Source organism: Ruditapes philippinarum, unplaced genomic scaffold (genome assembly GCF_026571515.1).
Source record: "Ruditapes philippinarum isolate M1 unplaced genomic scaffold, ASM2657151v2 ctg15581_1_1_1_1, whole genome shotgun sequence".
Classification (NCBI taxonomy): Eukaryota; Metazoa; Mollusca; class Bivalvia; order Venerida; family Veneridae; genus Ruditapes; species Ruditapes philippinarum.
Window position 1 is genome coordinate 23,507 of NW_026857449.1, and position 17,478 is coordinate 40,984.

Consider the following 17,478-nt stretch of genomic DNA (forward strand, 5'->3'; position numbering starts at 1 on the left):
CACACATAACAATATTTATACATGTAGTTTCTATATTATCAAAAGTATTCCCTCTTTTTAGCTCACCTGTCACAAAGTGACAGGGTGAGCTTTTGTGATCGCTTTTCGTCCGGCGTCCGTCCGGCGTCCGTCCGTCCGTAAACTTTTACTTTAAATGACATCTCCTCATAAACCACTAAGCCAATTTCATCCAAACTTCACAGGAATGTCCCTTTGGTGGTCACCTTTAAAAATTGTTCAAAGAATTTAATTCCATGCAGAACTCTGGTTGCCATGGCAACAGAAAGAAAAAACTTTAAATATCTTCTTTTAAAAAACCATAAGAGCTAGAGCTTAGATATTTGGCATGAAACATCTTCTAGTGAGTGTCTACCAAGTTTGTTCAAATAAAAGCCCTGGGGTCAAAATTGGCCCCGCCCCGGGGGGTCATTGATTTTCCCTATATGCATTATAGTAAAAACTTAAAAAATCTTCTTTTAAAGAACCCAAAGAGCTAGAGCTAAGATATTTAGCATGAAACATGTTCTAATGGGTGTCTACCAAGTTTGTTCAAATAAAAGCCCTGGGGTCAAAATTGGCCCCGCCCCGGGGGGTCATTGATTTTCCCTATATGCATATAGTAAAAACTTAAAAAATCTTCTTTTAAAGAACTCAAAGAGCTATGGCTAAGCTATTGAGCATCAAACATGTTCTAATAGGTGTCTACCAAGTTTGTTCAAATAAAAGCCCTGGGGTCAAAATTGGCCCCGCCCCAGGGGGTCATTGATTTTCCCTATATGCATATAGTAAAAACTTATAAAATCTTCTTTTAAAGAACCAAAAGAGTTAGAGCTAAAATATTTAGCATGAAACATGTTCTAATAAGTGTCTACCAAGTTTGTTCAAATAAAAGCCCTGGGGTCAAAATTGGCCCCGCCCCGGGGGGTTATTGATTTTCCCTATATATGCATGTAGTAAAAATTAAAAAATCTTCTTTTAAAGAACCAAAAGAGTTAGAGCTAAGATATTTAGCATGAAACATGTTCTAATAAGTGTCTACCAAGTTTGTTCAAATAAAAGCCCTGGGGTCAAAATTGGCCCCGCCCTGGGGGGTTATTGATTTTCCCTATATGCATATAGTAAAAACTTAAAAAAATCTTCTTTTAAAGAACTCAAAGAGCTATGGCTAAGATATTTAGCATCAAACATGTTCTAATAGGTGTCTACCAAGTTTGTTCAAATAAAAGCCCTGGGGTCAAAATTGGCACCGCCCCGGGGGGTCATTGATTTTCCTTTTATGTGTATAGCAAAAACTTAAAAAATCTTCTTTGAAAAAAACCCAAATAGCTAGAGTTAAGATATTAAGCATGAAACATCTTCTAGTAAGTGTCTACAAAGTTTGTTCAAATAAAAGCCCTGGGGTCAAAACTGGCCCGGCCCCAGGGGTGTCATTGTTTTAACTATATGTGTATAGTAAAAACTTTAAAAAGCCCAATGAGCTAGAGGTTAGATGTTTAGCATGAAACATCTTCTTATGGGTGTCTACCAAGTTTGTGCAAATAAAAGCCCTTGGGTTAAATTGGCCCTGCAACGTTGGGGGGGGGGGGGGCCTATATACAGGTGAGCGAACTCAGGGCCATCATGGCCCTCTTGTTACAATGAGATGTTTGGTAATATTTTTATTTTCATTTTCATTAACCTCATCCTATTGAATTTCTAACTTGTTAAGGCCTGGAGGTTATACACGTTCTTAGTTCTGTGTCATAGCTTAGGTTCTTCATAGGTTCATGTATGTTCTCTACAGGTTTCTGACCAATCCAAATACTTGAGATTTGAGTTTGAGCTTAGAAAAAATCTTTATAACTGTGGCCAGACACTTTTTTTGAACCTTGAAAACTGATTCCATTTTGGTACTGTTCATTATTAATTTTAGGGATTTCCAGATGAAATTTAAATTCAATATAGAGCATCAGGTCACACTGTACAGCAGAGTAATAGGGGTAGATATGGTTATAATAATTGTAAATTGAAATAAATGTATGCCAGGATTTTTTATTTAACATTTTTCCCCAGATTCTAATGAATTATAATTATATGTTCAACAGTTTTAACCTTTTTTCTTGTAATTATAAATCGTGTATGATATAATAATTTATTGTGATCTCAAAAAATAAAATATTTTTAGGCCTGATTCCTGACATACCACTGTTTTGAACATGTAGTTATGTTTTAAGGTGTTATTTACAAACATTATGATAAAATCATTATGTAAATGTAAACTTGATACATAATAGTGTATAAATATTCAAATGTTTGACATACTTTGTATAAGAATGACTGTTCATGCAGTATTATAAATAGACCTTAATCATCATGTACAAATTTAATGGACTATTGTTGTTTTTTGCAGAAGTTTGTAAAATGTTGTTCAGTTTTACGTAAAAATCTAGAAATTTAAATTATTTTGCACAAAAACTTTGTTGTTAAGGTGTTTAAATAAAATATGTCAATTCTGACCAATTTTAACACTGGTCACATGAAAATATGCCATTAACGTGAGATAAGTGATGACGCGGAATTAGTGATGTTGAGTATAAATGTTAATATTGTGTAACTTCCTATTGCAATATCCCCCACCAGGGTACAAAATCCCCCATTTTTCAGGCTTGTCTCCCGATTATCCGTTGTGGAATCTAATTTTCCTGATTTTCAAAAATCGGACCAAAACAAAATTTAAACCATCATTTTTACCAATTAAACTTAATTTTACAATACACTTGGTATTTTAAGCACTTACAACTAAAAAATACATCGTCCAAAGTAATGTCTCCCTAAAAACAGATTTCTCACAAAAATATCATCAACTTTGACTCTCATTTATGATGTTTTATTATTGGTATCTGTATGATAAGTCTCTATTAATATTATATTATGACAATTTATATATTTATATTTTCAGATTGTTGGTGTTGATCATGTGATATTTATACAAAAGAATTGTCTCGATAGACGAAACAGAACACTTAAAATATATGCACGGAATGAAAGCTTCTCATCTCGTATTGTTATCAACGAAACCTGTACATATTCTGTAAGTAATAATGTATTTATGTTTTACTTAATACCTTCAGGGCAATCTATGTTGTTTCATTACACTTTCTGAACAGACTCTGTACAGTGTAAATGTATTTAGTATCTTGTTTACCAAATATTTTTCCAGTCTTAATTATATTTGAATTGGATTCAACACAGTGATGTCCATTTCATAAAGAGATTTAAATGTATACAGTTCAACAGGTTTAGAGGATGTTGGTAAAAAATTGAACCTTGTATGGCATGTGTTAATACTTAGTGAAGAAAATGTTAACTATTAACCTACTCATGATATAATGAACTTTCCCTGTGCATGCATTGATGGACTTGTCCAATTTTGATTTTGGAATAGTCCATTATTGAAGGAATGTCAATATTAATATATTCAAATTGAAAATGAACCAGTCAATGCTGAAATCATACTTTAAAGAAAAAAACTATTAGGAAAACTAATTTTTGTCGCGTCCACTTGCAGAGAGCTTAACGTAGTTGTCACAATAGTAAACTGTGTCCATTGTTTGATTATGCTTGTCTGGGTTGCAACTCTCTCATTAGTAGGCAGAATTTCAAATAACTTAGCACAAAAATTCATAATAATGAGACAGTGTGTCATGTGCAAGAATCATTTGACTAGGTCAAAGATCAAGGTCATACTATGCATAAAAATGGTCTCAAACAGCTTGTCGCGCTATAAATCTATCTCTAGCTGGTGGAATTTTAAATAACCTGGCACAAATGTTCCACATCTTGAGATGGTGTGTTATGCACTAGAACTGTGTGGCTAGGTCAAAGGTCAAGGACATAGTTTAAGGTCAGATGCAAAAAATTGGTCTCAAACAGCTAGTCGCACTATATAACTCTTATCACTAGCTGGTAGAATTTTAAATAACTTTGCACAAATGTTCAACATCTTGAGACTGCATCCATTTGACTAGGTCTAAGCTCAAGGTCACACCTGAAGGTCAGATGTGATAGCGGGCTCGACATGTTGCCTTTGGGCATCTTGTTCTTTATATTTTGATATGATTTTACAATTAGCATTTTACAAAGATAATCATCATCCTTTGGTTAGGTATATACATGTATTAAGTAGGCATCAGAAGAAATATTGTCATGTATATTTAGGAGGGCATTGATTTTTTTTTGTAAGATCATTTTCTGGTTACCAGATCAAACAGCATTTTCCAGTATGTAAAGAAGGTATGTTTGATTGTTAGATACCTTAGGCAGATTTCTTTATACTTTGTCCTGTATCAGATAGTTACTGTACGAATTTGTGTACCATAATGTATTTGATTAAACCTAAATGGAAGGGTGTATCAGTTTTGTTGGTCTATCAAAATATCCTGAATGTCATTGGTTTTTCAACACTTTCTTGATGGTCTTTTAAAATGAATAAGATTTCAAATGAAGGGGTGTCTGTGGACGAGTGATTAAGGTAATTGACTTTAAACCACTTGTCTCTCATCGCTGTAAGTTCGAGCCACACAATCATCGTTGGATTCTACATATATGAGACAGCTATCTAGCTAGCTTAAAGAATGATGGTGGTTCTACTCAGATGCCTGTTTATGCCTGCAATGATGTACAGAGGGTACAACTGTAAACCTGAAAGTCATCATATGACATAACCTTTGTTGGTGTGACGTACAGCAAAAAAAAAAATCAATCAAAATGCAAGGTTCATAAACAAATGACATATGTAACATATTATAAATGTATGTATATTTTCAGGTGCATGAGGAGAATCCAGACTGGACATGTTTTGAGCAGGAGGCTAGTCTAGATATTAAGTCTTTCTTTGGGTTTGAGAATACAGTGGAGAAGATTGCTATGAAGCAATACACACATAACATCAAAAAGGTAGAATACAAGATTATGTCAGTTAATAAGTTTTAAGATACATGTATTTTGAGTGTTTTTTATATACCAAATTTTCATGTGCCAGTGTATTCTAAAGTTAACATGATCATAAAGGTAAATTATCCTTTATGCCTATTTATTATTGATTTATAATTGGAGTTAAGATATGAAATATCATATGAAAGCTGTAGGTTTTAACAAACATCTGATTTCCATACAGTATTATTGCATAATGTACTCAAATTTATAATGAATTTCAATTCTAACTTATTTTTGCATTGAAGGAATAAAAACTTTGTTGTACTAATTTGTTTGGTCAGCAGCGTGGAACAACATGTGCATTATGCCATAGGATTATATGATTTTAAACATGCTGTCAGCCTTAAAATCTGTCAGTATTTTAAAATCAAATTTTATAGAGGGGAAAATATATGATAGCACCACAGACATAATAATGACAAGTTTCCTTTTATACATGCGACAATTTAATTTCCTAAATTTGTTTTGTTCAGTTTTATATGAAATGATCATGTTTGATTTCACAGGGGAAAGAAGTCATAGAGTATTATATAAATGAGTTAATAAAGGAAGGAGTGACTGATCTACCACGTTGGAGGAGCTTGTTACCGTCCAGCCAGGCCCAGTCAGACCAGCAGTCTTCCCAGGATAGTGGTGTGAGGTCAAGGTCAAACAGTGTAGTCAGCAATACTAGTCAAAACAGTCATAGTAGTCAGAGTAGCCTGATATTAGGTGCAACGGCCGCGTCCATAACCACACCTGTAGAAGCAGGTCAGTTCCTTATATCATTAAGGCTATTTACTATATACATTTGTATTATAAAAAGTGTTATAAAGTGAAATTTCATTTCATTTAGGTTATAATCATAAGTTAAAAGATTTTTGATAGGTAATATGTCTCAATATAAAGATTGCTAAAATATTCCAAGTGGCTTTATAAGGGTTTTACTATAAATAGCATTCTGCTGATATATCCCAAGTAGCTTAATGTAAAGATTTTCCTTGTGCATTTCAATGTAATTTTTTTATGCAAAAAACTTTAAGTTCAATGTACACCAAGAAGAAACTATGTATGTTTTGAGTGCTCTTGAAAATTTTAAACTTTCCACTTCTTAATGATATATGTTCCATATTTACACAAAACAATGAAATTGTCACCTTGGTGTAATAACGGGTTAACTCCTATTGGAGTTTAACAGGAGTTAATCCATTTCTACGCTAAGGTGACAAATGTTAACATCCGGTATTTATTCTCATCCTGCTATTTCAGAGCCAGTACAATGTCATGTTTTAGCAGAGACTTCGGGTAAACTTGACGCAGATTATATAGAGAGATTCCTCGGTCACCTGACACCTGTTGAAGAATCTCAACTTGTACAACTCAGACAAATTATACAGAAAACTCACAAAGGAAAGGTAAGTCTAAGTTATTCAAAATGTACTTGTTTTGTTTTTGAGTGTAGAAATGTCAAACATTTTAATCTATCATGAAAGAACGACACATTTTAACCCCAAATCTGCTGAATTTGTTTTACGGATTTGCAAAGTTTTAAATTTGGATTAAGTCCTTTCAAAGTTTTAGAGATTTCAATATCAAAATGCAAATGCAAAAGTTTAGTTAACAAAAGTATAGAGTCTGGCCTGACTGGCTTGACTGGCTTTATACTGTTGGCCAAAGCTACATGTAATCACTTTTGGTTCAAGCAGGTTAAGGGTACATGGGTATGTCCTACTTTGAAGTGATATTTGTCAATCTTAATAACTTCAGTATTGATATACTGAAGTTAAGTAGCCAGCCATCTGGTCATTCTGTACAGATGGGCTGGGCTGGCTGGTTTTAGACTGGTGGTTTAGGGATTGAGGAATTAAAATCACTCGTTAGACTAGTTCTTTACTACTGCTGTAATGTATGACAAAACTTGATACACTTGTATAATGATTGTTCAGTGAGGAATGCTCTACCTTTTTGAAAATTGCCTTCAAAGTTTTGAACTTTGTTTAACAGGTTGTCTAAATTTGAATTTGTACACAAGAGTGTGAAAAATGAAAATACTTTAAAATAATGAAGAAAATTATCAGCCTTCTTGTTCATTTTTTTGTAGCATGTGAAATCACTAAATTCAGTTTTTTAGAGCAATATGTTTGCTCATAGTTGGAAAGGTTCTCATAGTTTTGTTCCATCTGTGAAAGATTGTTGCTAGTACAAAAGGTTTCCTTTCAAATGTATAGAAAGATGTTCATACTCTTATTTGTTAGTTCACTAAGCTCCTTCTGATGAAAAAGGTTTTCATTTTTTTCTTGTTTTTGTTCAGATACCTAAAGATGCACACATACTTCGTTTTCTACGTGCACGAGATTTTAATATGGAGAAAGCACGGGAGATGCTGGCTCATTCCCTGGCTTGGCGTAAACTTCATAATATTGATCATCTTCTACACACATACAAACCTCCAGATGTGTTAGAGAAATATTATACAGGAGGCTGGCATTATTCTGATAAAGGTATGGATTGAAGAAATAACAATATGCTAATTATATATGTATATCTTAAAGCAGCATGCCTCCAGATTCTTGAAAGTTTTCATGAAAATTTCGAAAATGTGTTTACAAGTATAATATTGTGAAATGAACAATGATTACACATTTCAAATGGCATTCACTATCCATGTAAATTACCAAAAAGAAGTCAAAATATGCAAAAATAGCTCTTACTTCGTTTGTAACACAGTAAAAATATGGTCAGTTAATATGGCACATTATATGTAAATTACTTAAACCTTTTTACTTTTCTTAAAATCTTAATACATTTTTTTCAAGTTTGATTTGCTTCAGATAATTTTGTCTTATCTGGAGGTATGTAGCTTAGCTTAACACAGGTTCTTAGGTCTTATATATTAAACCTTATTACATTATCATGTGTTTTGCATTATTTTAAGACTTTTCTTGTTATATGAATGCCATTTCATAGTTTTTGTCTTCGTGTCAGCTTTTGAAGTAGATTTTATTCACATAAGTCAGCTTTAACTGATTTTACTCATGCATTGGTTGTCAAGAAAGGAGACTAGCAAGCCTAATGAATTGCAGGGTGTTTTGTTACCAAATGGTTAAAGTTGCTGGTTTCATTTTTTCCCCTCACTACTATTGGCTTAAATCCCATCAGAGACTTTGGATTCTTTCATGTGAAGAAGCTATCCTGCCAGCTTAAGGGAGGTCAATAGTTCTACCCAAGTGCCTGTTCTAACTTAATAAATGCACAAAGGGGCTCTTGTGATGTTTTTTGGGGTTTTTTACCACTAAGCTAGAAATACCCAACAAATTGATAATCATAAGTATTTCATCACTATTAAGTAACAAGTCTAAAATAATGATTTTGTATGCTAATTGATTGACTAGTGAAGTATTTTATTTCTTTTCAACAGATGATAGACCATTGTATGTACTCAGACTTGGGCTAATGGATGTTAAAGGCTTAATGAAGTCAGTTGGGGAAGAAAATTTGCTCAAACATGTAAGTTCTTTCAGTTTGAACAAATTAATTTTAGTTTGATTGTAGTTTGCTTTGTGGTATAAGCTTATCGGAAAACTGTCAAATCCATTCCTGGAACCAACCAGTACTAAGCAATGAGTGTAAAGTTTCTTGCTCACGGAAACAACAGCTTGCCCCTGACGGGGTGTGAACCCACGTGGCAAGCAATCCTCCTTTTGTAATTAAAGATATATTTCATATTTGAATTATCACAATTAGAGGAATTTTATGGATCGGATTGATTGATTTTGTCACTGTTATTTATCTTACCAGCAGCTTATATAACTAAGTTAACATGATTATTTTCAGGTATTATGGGTAAATGAAGAAGGTTTACAGAGAGCTAGTGAAGCAACAAAACAGAAAGGACATCCTGTCAGGTAAACTTTGTAATGTTTATGAATGTAAGACATGTCATATCTCAGTACAGTAGAACCTGTAAAAAAATCTGCTCATGTAAAAGAAATACCAGTCTGCATCAAAATTTCGAAATACCTGTCTGCATCAAAACTTAGAAATACCAGTCTGCGTCAGAATTTAGAAATACCAGTCCGCATCAGAATTTAGAAATACCAGTCTGCGTCAGAATTTAGAATGACCAGTCTGCATCAAAGGAGTTTTTTCAAAGGACATTTAAAAAAAAAAAAAATTATGATAGATTAAATGGGAAATGTGCCCGCTTTCTTTTGAGGATCACATAACCTTTAATGAACTCTGTTTTGTCAGCAATAGCAAGCATGTGTCGGGGATATTCAGCACTTGTGACAATTTCTAGTTGAACACTGTTTTGTTAGCTATTTTACATGGTATATGCCATAGATTTTCATGAATAAATGTTTAACATCTGTTATCTTTAATTATCTTCATTACCCATTTCAAGAAATGGGGTTTATAGGAGAAATAGATGAAAAAAAGACTATTAATGACGGTTTCTTTATTTTCAAATATATTTTGAATTGTGATTCAAATTGAGCAGTATTAGAAAAAAATCTACAAACTAAAATGCACAGCATTTGTTAGGGAGCGGGTTTAAGAGAAGCTTGCATTGTACCCTGGAAATTTATTCCATAAAGTTGCTAATTTTTGCCTTTGACTTTTGAACAGGTATTTAAGTTTGTTTGTTGTTTATTTTAGTGCTTGTACCTGTATAGTAGATCTGGAGGGTTTAAGCATGAGACATTTATGGAGACCTGGTATCCGAGCATTGCTGCGTATCATCGAAACCGTTGAGGCTAACTACCCTGAAACCATGGGTCGATTATTGATTGTCCGAGCACCTCGGGTATTCCCGGTCTTGTGGACACTCATTAGTCCATTTATTGATGAGAATACAAGTAAAAAGTTCATGATATATGGTGGAAATGATTATCAAGGCCCTGGTGGTCTGGTGGACTTCATAGACAAGAAATATATTCCTGATTTTCTTGGCGGAGAATGCTACGTAAGTTTTCTTTTTTACTTGATAACTGCTTGTTTCAGAATAATTTGCTTATTGTCTGTTTATCAGATTGTTATATGAATTGATGTACATTGTTTAATATACTTCAAACAGCTGTAACAGCATTGACTGTTGAACTGAAAATTGTTAGATATGTGGTTACATAGAGTAAAGTTAAGGTGTGCAGCATTTCTCATATACTGGTAACTATGGTACCAAGTCCATATGGTATGATACCAAGTTAAATTCGCAAAATGCCTGGATACCCGGATATTTTATCAAAATATTTTACAAATAATTGTTATTATTTGTTGTGTACCATAAAAAAAGTAAACAAGTATTCACAAAATGTCTTACAAGATGTACAAGAAGTGGTGACCTAGGTCTGGTACATTGAATATGTTTACCATGAAAATTTGTACCCAGCCTGCTAAAATATCTAATCTTAAGGGAAAAACAATAAGGTTACATTCAAAAGTAATGGATAAGACCTTTTGTGTCTGTATTATATTGTTAATTCTGTCTCAATTTTTCATATCCACTTAAAAGTTAATTGGTGCAGGTTTATGACATACTTGATAATAGATAGGATAACAAAAATCTAGGACTATCCCGGCGTATAAGGTTTGGCCATTCATTTAGCCCACTAGATCATAGGGACTCAGCACAGTGAAAAAAATATATATACACAGAATTTTTTTCTAGAATTACATTTTACACTATCCCAACACAGTGCCGAGTCCCTGTGCACTAGATAGTTTGTTAAAATTAATTTAAACCCTCAGTGTTATTTTTTCCTGTCAAGTTTTTAGCAGATGTTGTTTTCTGTGTGTCTCAAACAATTTTATGCACATAGTAAATGTTGTATTACAGTGTGATGTACCGGAGGGTGCTCTAGTACCTAAATCTCTTTATAAAGAAGAATATATGGACAGATCTCCTGATGAACAACCTCTAAATGTTGCCAACAGTCTTTATCAGACAGCCCATATTATAAAAGATTATCCTCACGAGGTAAGTCACCAAATAATGTAATGGGTTTGCATAATTCTGCATAAATCATAGCTTTGTCATCATTGTCATCATGATACATGTATATTTATATAGAGGATATTTGTTTAGTTCAGTGTAATGAGGTGAAATATATTTCAATCTTACACTAAACTAAACAAATTTTCTTTTTATTACATGCAAAGAAACGTTTTAAAAAGACATTTAACCTAATACAAAATGAAAAGCGCGCCAAATAACAATACAACGTGATGTCATATACGATTTCACGTCATTAAGTTGGTTTCCAGTACTGTGCACGCTGGTATTTCTCTGAAACAACGTAAGGGGTTTAAATTAAAAACAGTGAAAGTATCAAATTGATAATTTCACTGTTAAAAACAGTGAAATTACCAGTTTTATATTTCACTGGTATAATTCTATAAGCCACTGAAAAGCATGTAATAAAATACTGCATGTTTGTAACCTTGCTTTTCATTGGCTTATCATGACGTTTATAGTTTTGTAAACACAGCTGCTGTCAATTTAGGAAGAAAACTAATTTTTTGCCTCTAAAAGAAAGTTTGCTGTATTATAAATTTCTTGACAGGTTATATATCCTAGCAGCTATAGTTATATATGAAAAAAAAGTTGATATAGGGCCATATGACCTGTCAAAAATCTATATAACTAATAATATATAAACTAAACAGAGTGTGTCGGGTCTTGTGCTTAGTATAATTATCACAATTCTATAAGTATATCAACATTTTCTCCTGTTATGGATATTTATGTATTGACTAAATGGATGTTGTTTGTTACCTTTTAAACTGTTTGCTTCAGTTTTTAGTTGGCTTCATGCGGTATGAAGTAAAAAGCACTTTTGCTGAGATATTTTTTACATGTCTGTCTGTCTGTCTGTCTGTCAGAGAGAATATTGACTGCATACTTAGTCATTTGCATAACATTTAGTTTATAAACAATCAATTATTTTCACCATTACAATCTACTGTCATTTCTTGCTTGGCAAAAAAGTCTTAAAACTAGTTAGTTTATATCAGATTTAAAAAATTAATTGTTTTATATTGAAGGTATTAATTCAAGTTCCGCAGCGAGGCTGTGTAGTGACATGGGATTTTGACATATTGAAGGGAGATGTGTCGTTTACCGTGTTACGAACAAAGCACACGTTGAGTAAAGAAGAACATCATATTCATCATATCAGTGGATTACCTGTCAGTACTCAAATCATTGATAAAAACATGCAGGTTGGGAGAGATATGAGTATAGTCGAACCACCTCATATATGTAGGGACGGAGATAGTGTTCAGGTATTTATTTATATGACTAGGTTGATTAAATAATGAATTTGTTTATCTATTTGAATTTGTATAATCCTCTGTTTTGCATTTGGAATTGTTTTGTTGTCAAGGTATTAAAATTAAGTAGTCAACAGTATAGTCGGGTAACACTGCTTTTAAAGGCCCATTATGCCTAAGAAATGCTATGATTTTTATTTCTCGAAAACTTTATTTTTTGGTATCATACTAAGGTTCCAAAATAATACTAAATTGCCATAAACATGAACTGTTTTTTTGCTCATTCATCTCTATTTGCAATGGATATAATTATAGTGCATTAGTATTTTGTTTGGAAGTCAAAATACTACTGTGTTTACATTTTGCTACAACACATAACTGTATATTCAGCGCTACTTTCTTCAGTTGTTAATCGTCCAACATACTCTAAATCTATTATTAAAATGTTTAATATTTATAAAATATTAAAAACACATGGATTTCTGAGGCATAATGAGTCTTTAAAGCATTAAATCAAAATTTTGAATATTTATTAAAATTTCAAAGATAACAAAAGTATAAATTTTACATAATCATTACTGTTATATTACAGGGGTCACATGTAGCTAGTGAATCAGGCACCTATATTATTATTATTGTTATATTACAGGGGTCACATGTAGCTAGTGAATCAGGCACCTATATTATTATTATTGTTATATTACAGGGGTCACATGTAGCTAGTGAATCAGGCACCTATATTATTATTATTGTTATATTACAGGGGTCACATGTAGCTAGTGAATCAGGCACCTATATTATTATTGTTGTTATATTACAGGGGTCACATGTAGCTAGTGAATCAGGCACCTATATTATTATTATTATTATTGTTATATTACAGGGGTCACATGTAGCTAGTGAATCAGGCACCTATATTATTATTATTGTTGTTATATTACAGGGGTCACATGTAGCTAGTGAATCAGGCACCTATATTATTATTGTTGTTATATTACAGGGGTCACATGTAGCTAGTGAATCAGGCACCTATATTATTATTATTGTTATATTACAGGGGTCACATGTAGCTAGTGAATCAGGCACCTATATTATTATTACTGTTATATTACAGGGGTCACATGTAGCTAGTGAATCGGGCACCTATATTATTATTATTGTTACATTACAGGGGTCACATGTAGCTAGTGAATCGGGCACCTATATTATTATTATTGTTATATTACAGGGGTCACATGTAGCTAGTGAATCAGGCACCTATATTATTATTATTGTTATATTACAGGGGTCACATGTAGCTAGTGAATCAGGCACCTATATTATTATTATTGTTATATTACAGGGGTCACATGTAGCTAGTGAATCAGGCACCTATATTATTATTACTGTTATATTACAGGGGTCACATGTAGCTAGTGAATCAGGCACCTATATTATTATTACTGTTATATTACAGGGGTCACATGTAGCTAGTGAATCAGGCACCTATATTATTATTATTATTACATTACAGGGGTCACATGTAGCTAGTGAATCAGGCACCTATATTATTATTACTGTTATATTACAGGGGTCACATGTAGCTAATGAATCAGGCACCTATATTATTATTGTTGTTATATTACAGGGGTCACATGTAGCTAGTGAATCAGGCACGTATATTATTATTATTATTGTTATATTACAGGGGTCACATGTAGCTAGTGAATCAGGCACCTATATTATTATTATTGTTATATTACAGGGGTCACATGTAGCTAGTGAATCAGGCACCTATATTATTATTATTATTGTTATATACAGGGGTCACATGTAGCTAGTGAATCAGGCACCTATATTATTATTATTGTTTGTTATATTACAGGGGTCACATGTAGCTAGTGAATCAGGCACCTATATTATTATTACTGTTATATTACAGGGGTCACATGTAGCTAGTGAATCAGGCACCTATATTATTATTATTATTACATTACAGGGGTAACATGTAGCTAGTGAATCAGGCACCTATATTATTATTATTGTTATATTACAGGGGTCACATGTAGCTAGTGAATCAGGCACCTATATTATTATTATTGTTATATTACAGGGGTCACATGTAGCTAGTGAATCAGGCACCTATATTATTATTATTATTGTTATATTACAGGGGTCACATGTAGCTAGTGAATCAGGCACCTATATTATCATTACTGTTATGTTACAGGGGTCACATGTAGCTAGTGAATCAGGCACCTATATTATTGTTATATTACAGGGGTCACATGTAGCTAGTGAATCAGGCACCTATATTATTATTGCTGTTATATTACAGGGGTCACATGTAGCTAGTGAATCAGGCACCTATATTATTATTATTATTGTTATATTACAGGGGTCACATGTAGCTAGTGAATCAGGCACCTATATTATTATTATTATTGTTATATTACAGGGGTCACATGTAGCTAGTGAATCAGGCACCTATATTATTATTATTGTTATATTACAGGGGTCACATGTATAGCTAGTGAATCAGGCACCTATATTATTATTATTGTTATATTACAGGGGTCACATGTAGCTAGTGAATCAGGCACCTATATTATTATTGTTGATACATTACAGGGGTCACATGTAGCTAGTGAATCAGGCACCTATATTATTATTATTACTGTTATATTACAGGGGTCACATGTAGCTAGTGAATCAGGCACCTATATTATTATTATTGTTATATTACAGGGGTCACATGTAACTAGTGAATCAGGCACCTATATTATTATTACTGTTATATTACAGGGGTCACATGTAGCTAGTGAATCAGGCACGTATATTCTACAATGGAAATATTTTGACTCTACAAAAGCTTCCTTTGAATTCTCCTTGACAACACACAAGTCAAAGGTCATGTATCACACAGAACTTCTACAGTCAGCAACTTTTAGGTAAATTCATCTTAAATATTGATTTATCTGTTAGCAATTTGTCAACATAATGTATATAATTGTAACTACTAACCTTTAAACTACTGAATTTGGTGAAGGGACTTTCCCAGCTTCCAATTCTTGGAACTGTTATCAGTTTGGAAATATTTTGGGAAATAGATTATTTGAAGTTGGTTAAACAACAGTATAGAGTTTGGACAGAATGGAAAATGTACTTGCTGACCCGGCTCTATACTGGTGGCAATGTCTAATCACTTTCGGGTTGAGAGGGATGAGCTTTAAAAGAACCTATTTCAATACAAAATAAAACATTTTTGAAACATATTGACTAGTTATTGGTCAGCTTGTATTAGCCACTAGCTGATAAGCCCAGCCTAAATTTACCTTGCATCACATCTCTTTAGTATCATTAGTAAATAAATTTAGAAACCAAGAACTGTGTTGTTTAATCTCTCTACCCATGCTACCCAGTAACTATAATATAGCAGACATTACAATTGACTTCCTGTTTTAGAAAAATATATACAGAAATTGACTCGTGTTGTTATTTCATATATTCATTTATGAAAAAATAAGATATAACAATGTAATGCTTAGATAATGCATATATATATAGCTGGCCTTTTAGTTTAATTAATATTTAAGTGAATAAAGTTCCTATATGTTATATTAGAAGATATAATGAGAAATGTAAAATTCATGTTTAATGCATTTTTATTCTGCTAGAAAACTGTCCAGGAAATTTCCAGGAAAGCCATAAGGTGACTTTAGTCTAGCAAAAGAAAAAAAAATAAATTGGTTCTATTTCAGAGGATCCATGGCAAGTCTACAGTCAAGTGCCAGTGGGTTTTCTTCTCTCAGTATTGGGACAAATCAGAGTTTACCGATGGCAAGAAAACATTGATACAAGATTGTATCTTTGTGATAGGGGATGAAACTAACAGTATACAATGCATATCTTAGTCAATTTATATATACGGGGAACATGTTTGTTACTATTTATTGTGGTGTGTATAGGTGAAAATGTATGTGGATTTATGTCTGACTTTTGTTTGAAGAATGTCCTATTTGGTACATATTTATGATTGTCTTTTATTTCATTCTTTTATTAATATATCCTGTGCCAATTATCATCCTGCATGAAGTCCAGAAACACTTTTGAAAAACTAATGAAATACTGTTAAAAGCTAATTCCATACTCATAAGTGTAAATTTATCTCCATTGCTAAGTTTTTTATCATAAATTCTTTAGCATTGCCATTAATGAAAGTTGGTTTGAACCCAAGACTTTCCAAGTCCTGATCTGTGTGTAAATATGGCCTGAATATCTTATGACCTAAAATTTATTGCACATAAGTTTGTCAGTTTTTTTTTTGTTTTGTTTTTTATTAAATGATAAATACAGGCTATACTTGGCACTAATCTTACTCAATAAATAGAGAGCAACTTATCATAGGGTTGTGATGACTCATCAATATACTCAGGTATAAAATATGACATGTCCCTCAAGTACATTTTGTATTATACACACAGAGTTGAAGGTTTGATTGAAGACATTTTTTATGCTCCTCTGGTCAAACTTTTATGGTGCATATAGTTGCTGGTTTTTCTTTCTTCAATTCTTCTGTCCCACACAATATTTTTCAAAGCACCTTCAATTATTGACTGATATTTAGTGTGTTCTTACCTACTATAGATCTCAATCCTTAGAAAGGGTGTTGGATCAATGGGGTCAAGGTTAATAGTTTTATTGAAGCTAAAAATGGATTCGCCTAATTTTCAACATAAAGTAAGGCCATGTCATGAAAACAACTATGTGTCCATGGTAGTTATAAACAATATTCTTGTAGATTAGCTAACCATCAGCCTTAACTTTTGAATAATACAATTTTAAAAAGAAAAGTCTGGTTATTTTCCTTAATGTTCAAACATTAAACAGATTTATATTGAACATGGTTAAGAATTAAGCCTCTATCTAAAATGTATTTCTCTCTAAACAGAACTGCTCTTGAAAAACGGTTTTACTATAGTTAGAAACTGTTCATGTTCCTCATTTGTAATAACTTAATATTTTTGAGAAGAAAAAACACAAAATATGTTCGTAAGATATTAATAGAATTCATACATTATAGAACTCAACATGTATGTCTGTATACTATATTCTTTTTTGAAAATAAGCTTTTTTAGCTAACCTGTCACAAAGTGACAGGGTGAGCTTTTGTGATCGCTTTTCGTCCTTCGTCCGTTCGTAAACTTTTGCTTCAAATGACATCTCCTCATAAACCACTAAGCCAATTTCATCCAAAACTTCACAGGAATGTTC

General features: G+C 32.7%; 1 protein-coding gene across 1 annotated transcript in view; it reads left to right on the forward strand.

Annotated features, from left to right (window-relative positions):
* The window catches only part of LOC132749790 (SEC14-like protein 1), a 30,434-nt gene extending 13,303 nt beyond the window's left edge, over positions 1 to 17,131 (forward strand). Inside the window, 12 exon segments of the mRNA XM_060739687.1 lie at positions 2,939 to 3,070; positions 4,807 to 4,935; positions 5,481 to 5,724; positions 6,223 to 6,368; positions 7,265 to 7,454; positions 8,372 to 8,460; positions 8,788 to 8,858; positions 9,613 to 9,919; positions 10,790 to 10,930; positions 11,998 to 12,237; positions 15,010 to 15,155; positions 15,966 to 17,131. Of these exon segments, the coding sequence (XP_060595670.1) occupies positions 2,939 to 3,070; positions 4,807 to 4,935; positions 5,481 to 5,724; positions 6,223 to 6,368; positions 7,265 to 7,454; positions 8,372 to 8,460; positions 8,788 to 8,858; positions 9,613 to 9,919; positions 10,790 to 10,930; positions 11,998 to 12,237; positions 15,010 to 15,155; positions 15,966 to 16,059 (1,929 nt within the window). The 3' untranslated portion in view covers positions 16,060 to 17,131.
* Positions 17,132 to 17,478: the final 347 nt, after the last annotated feature.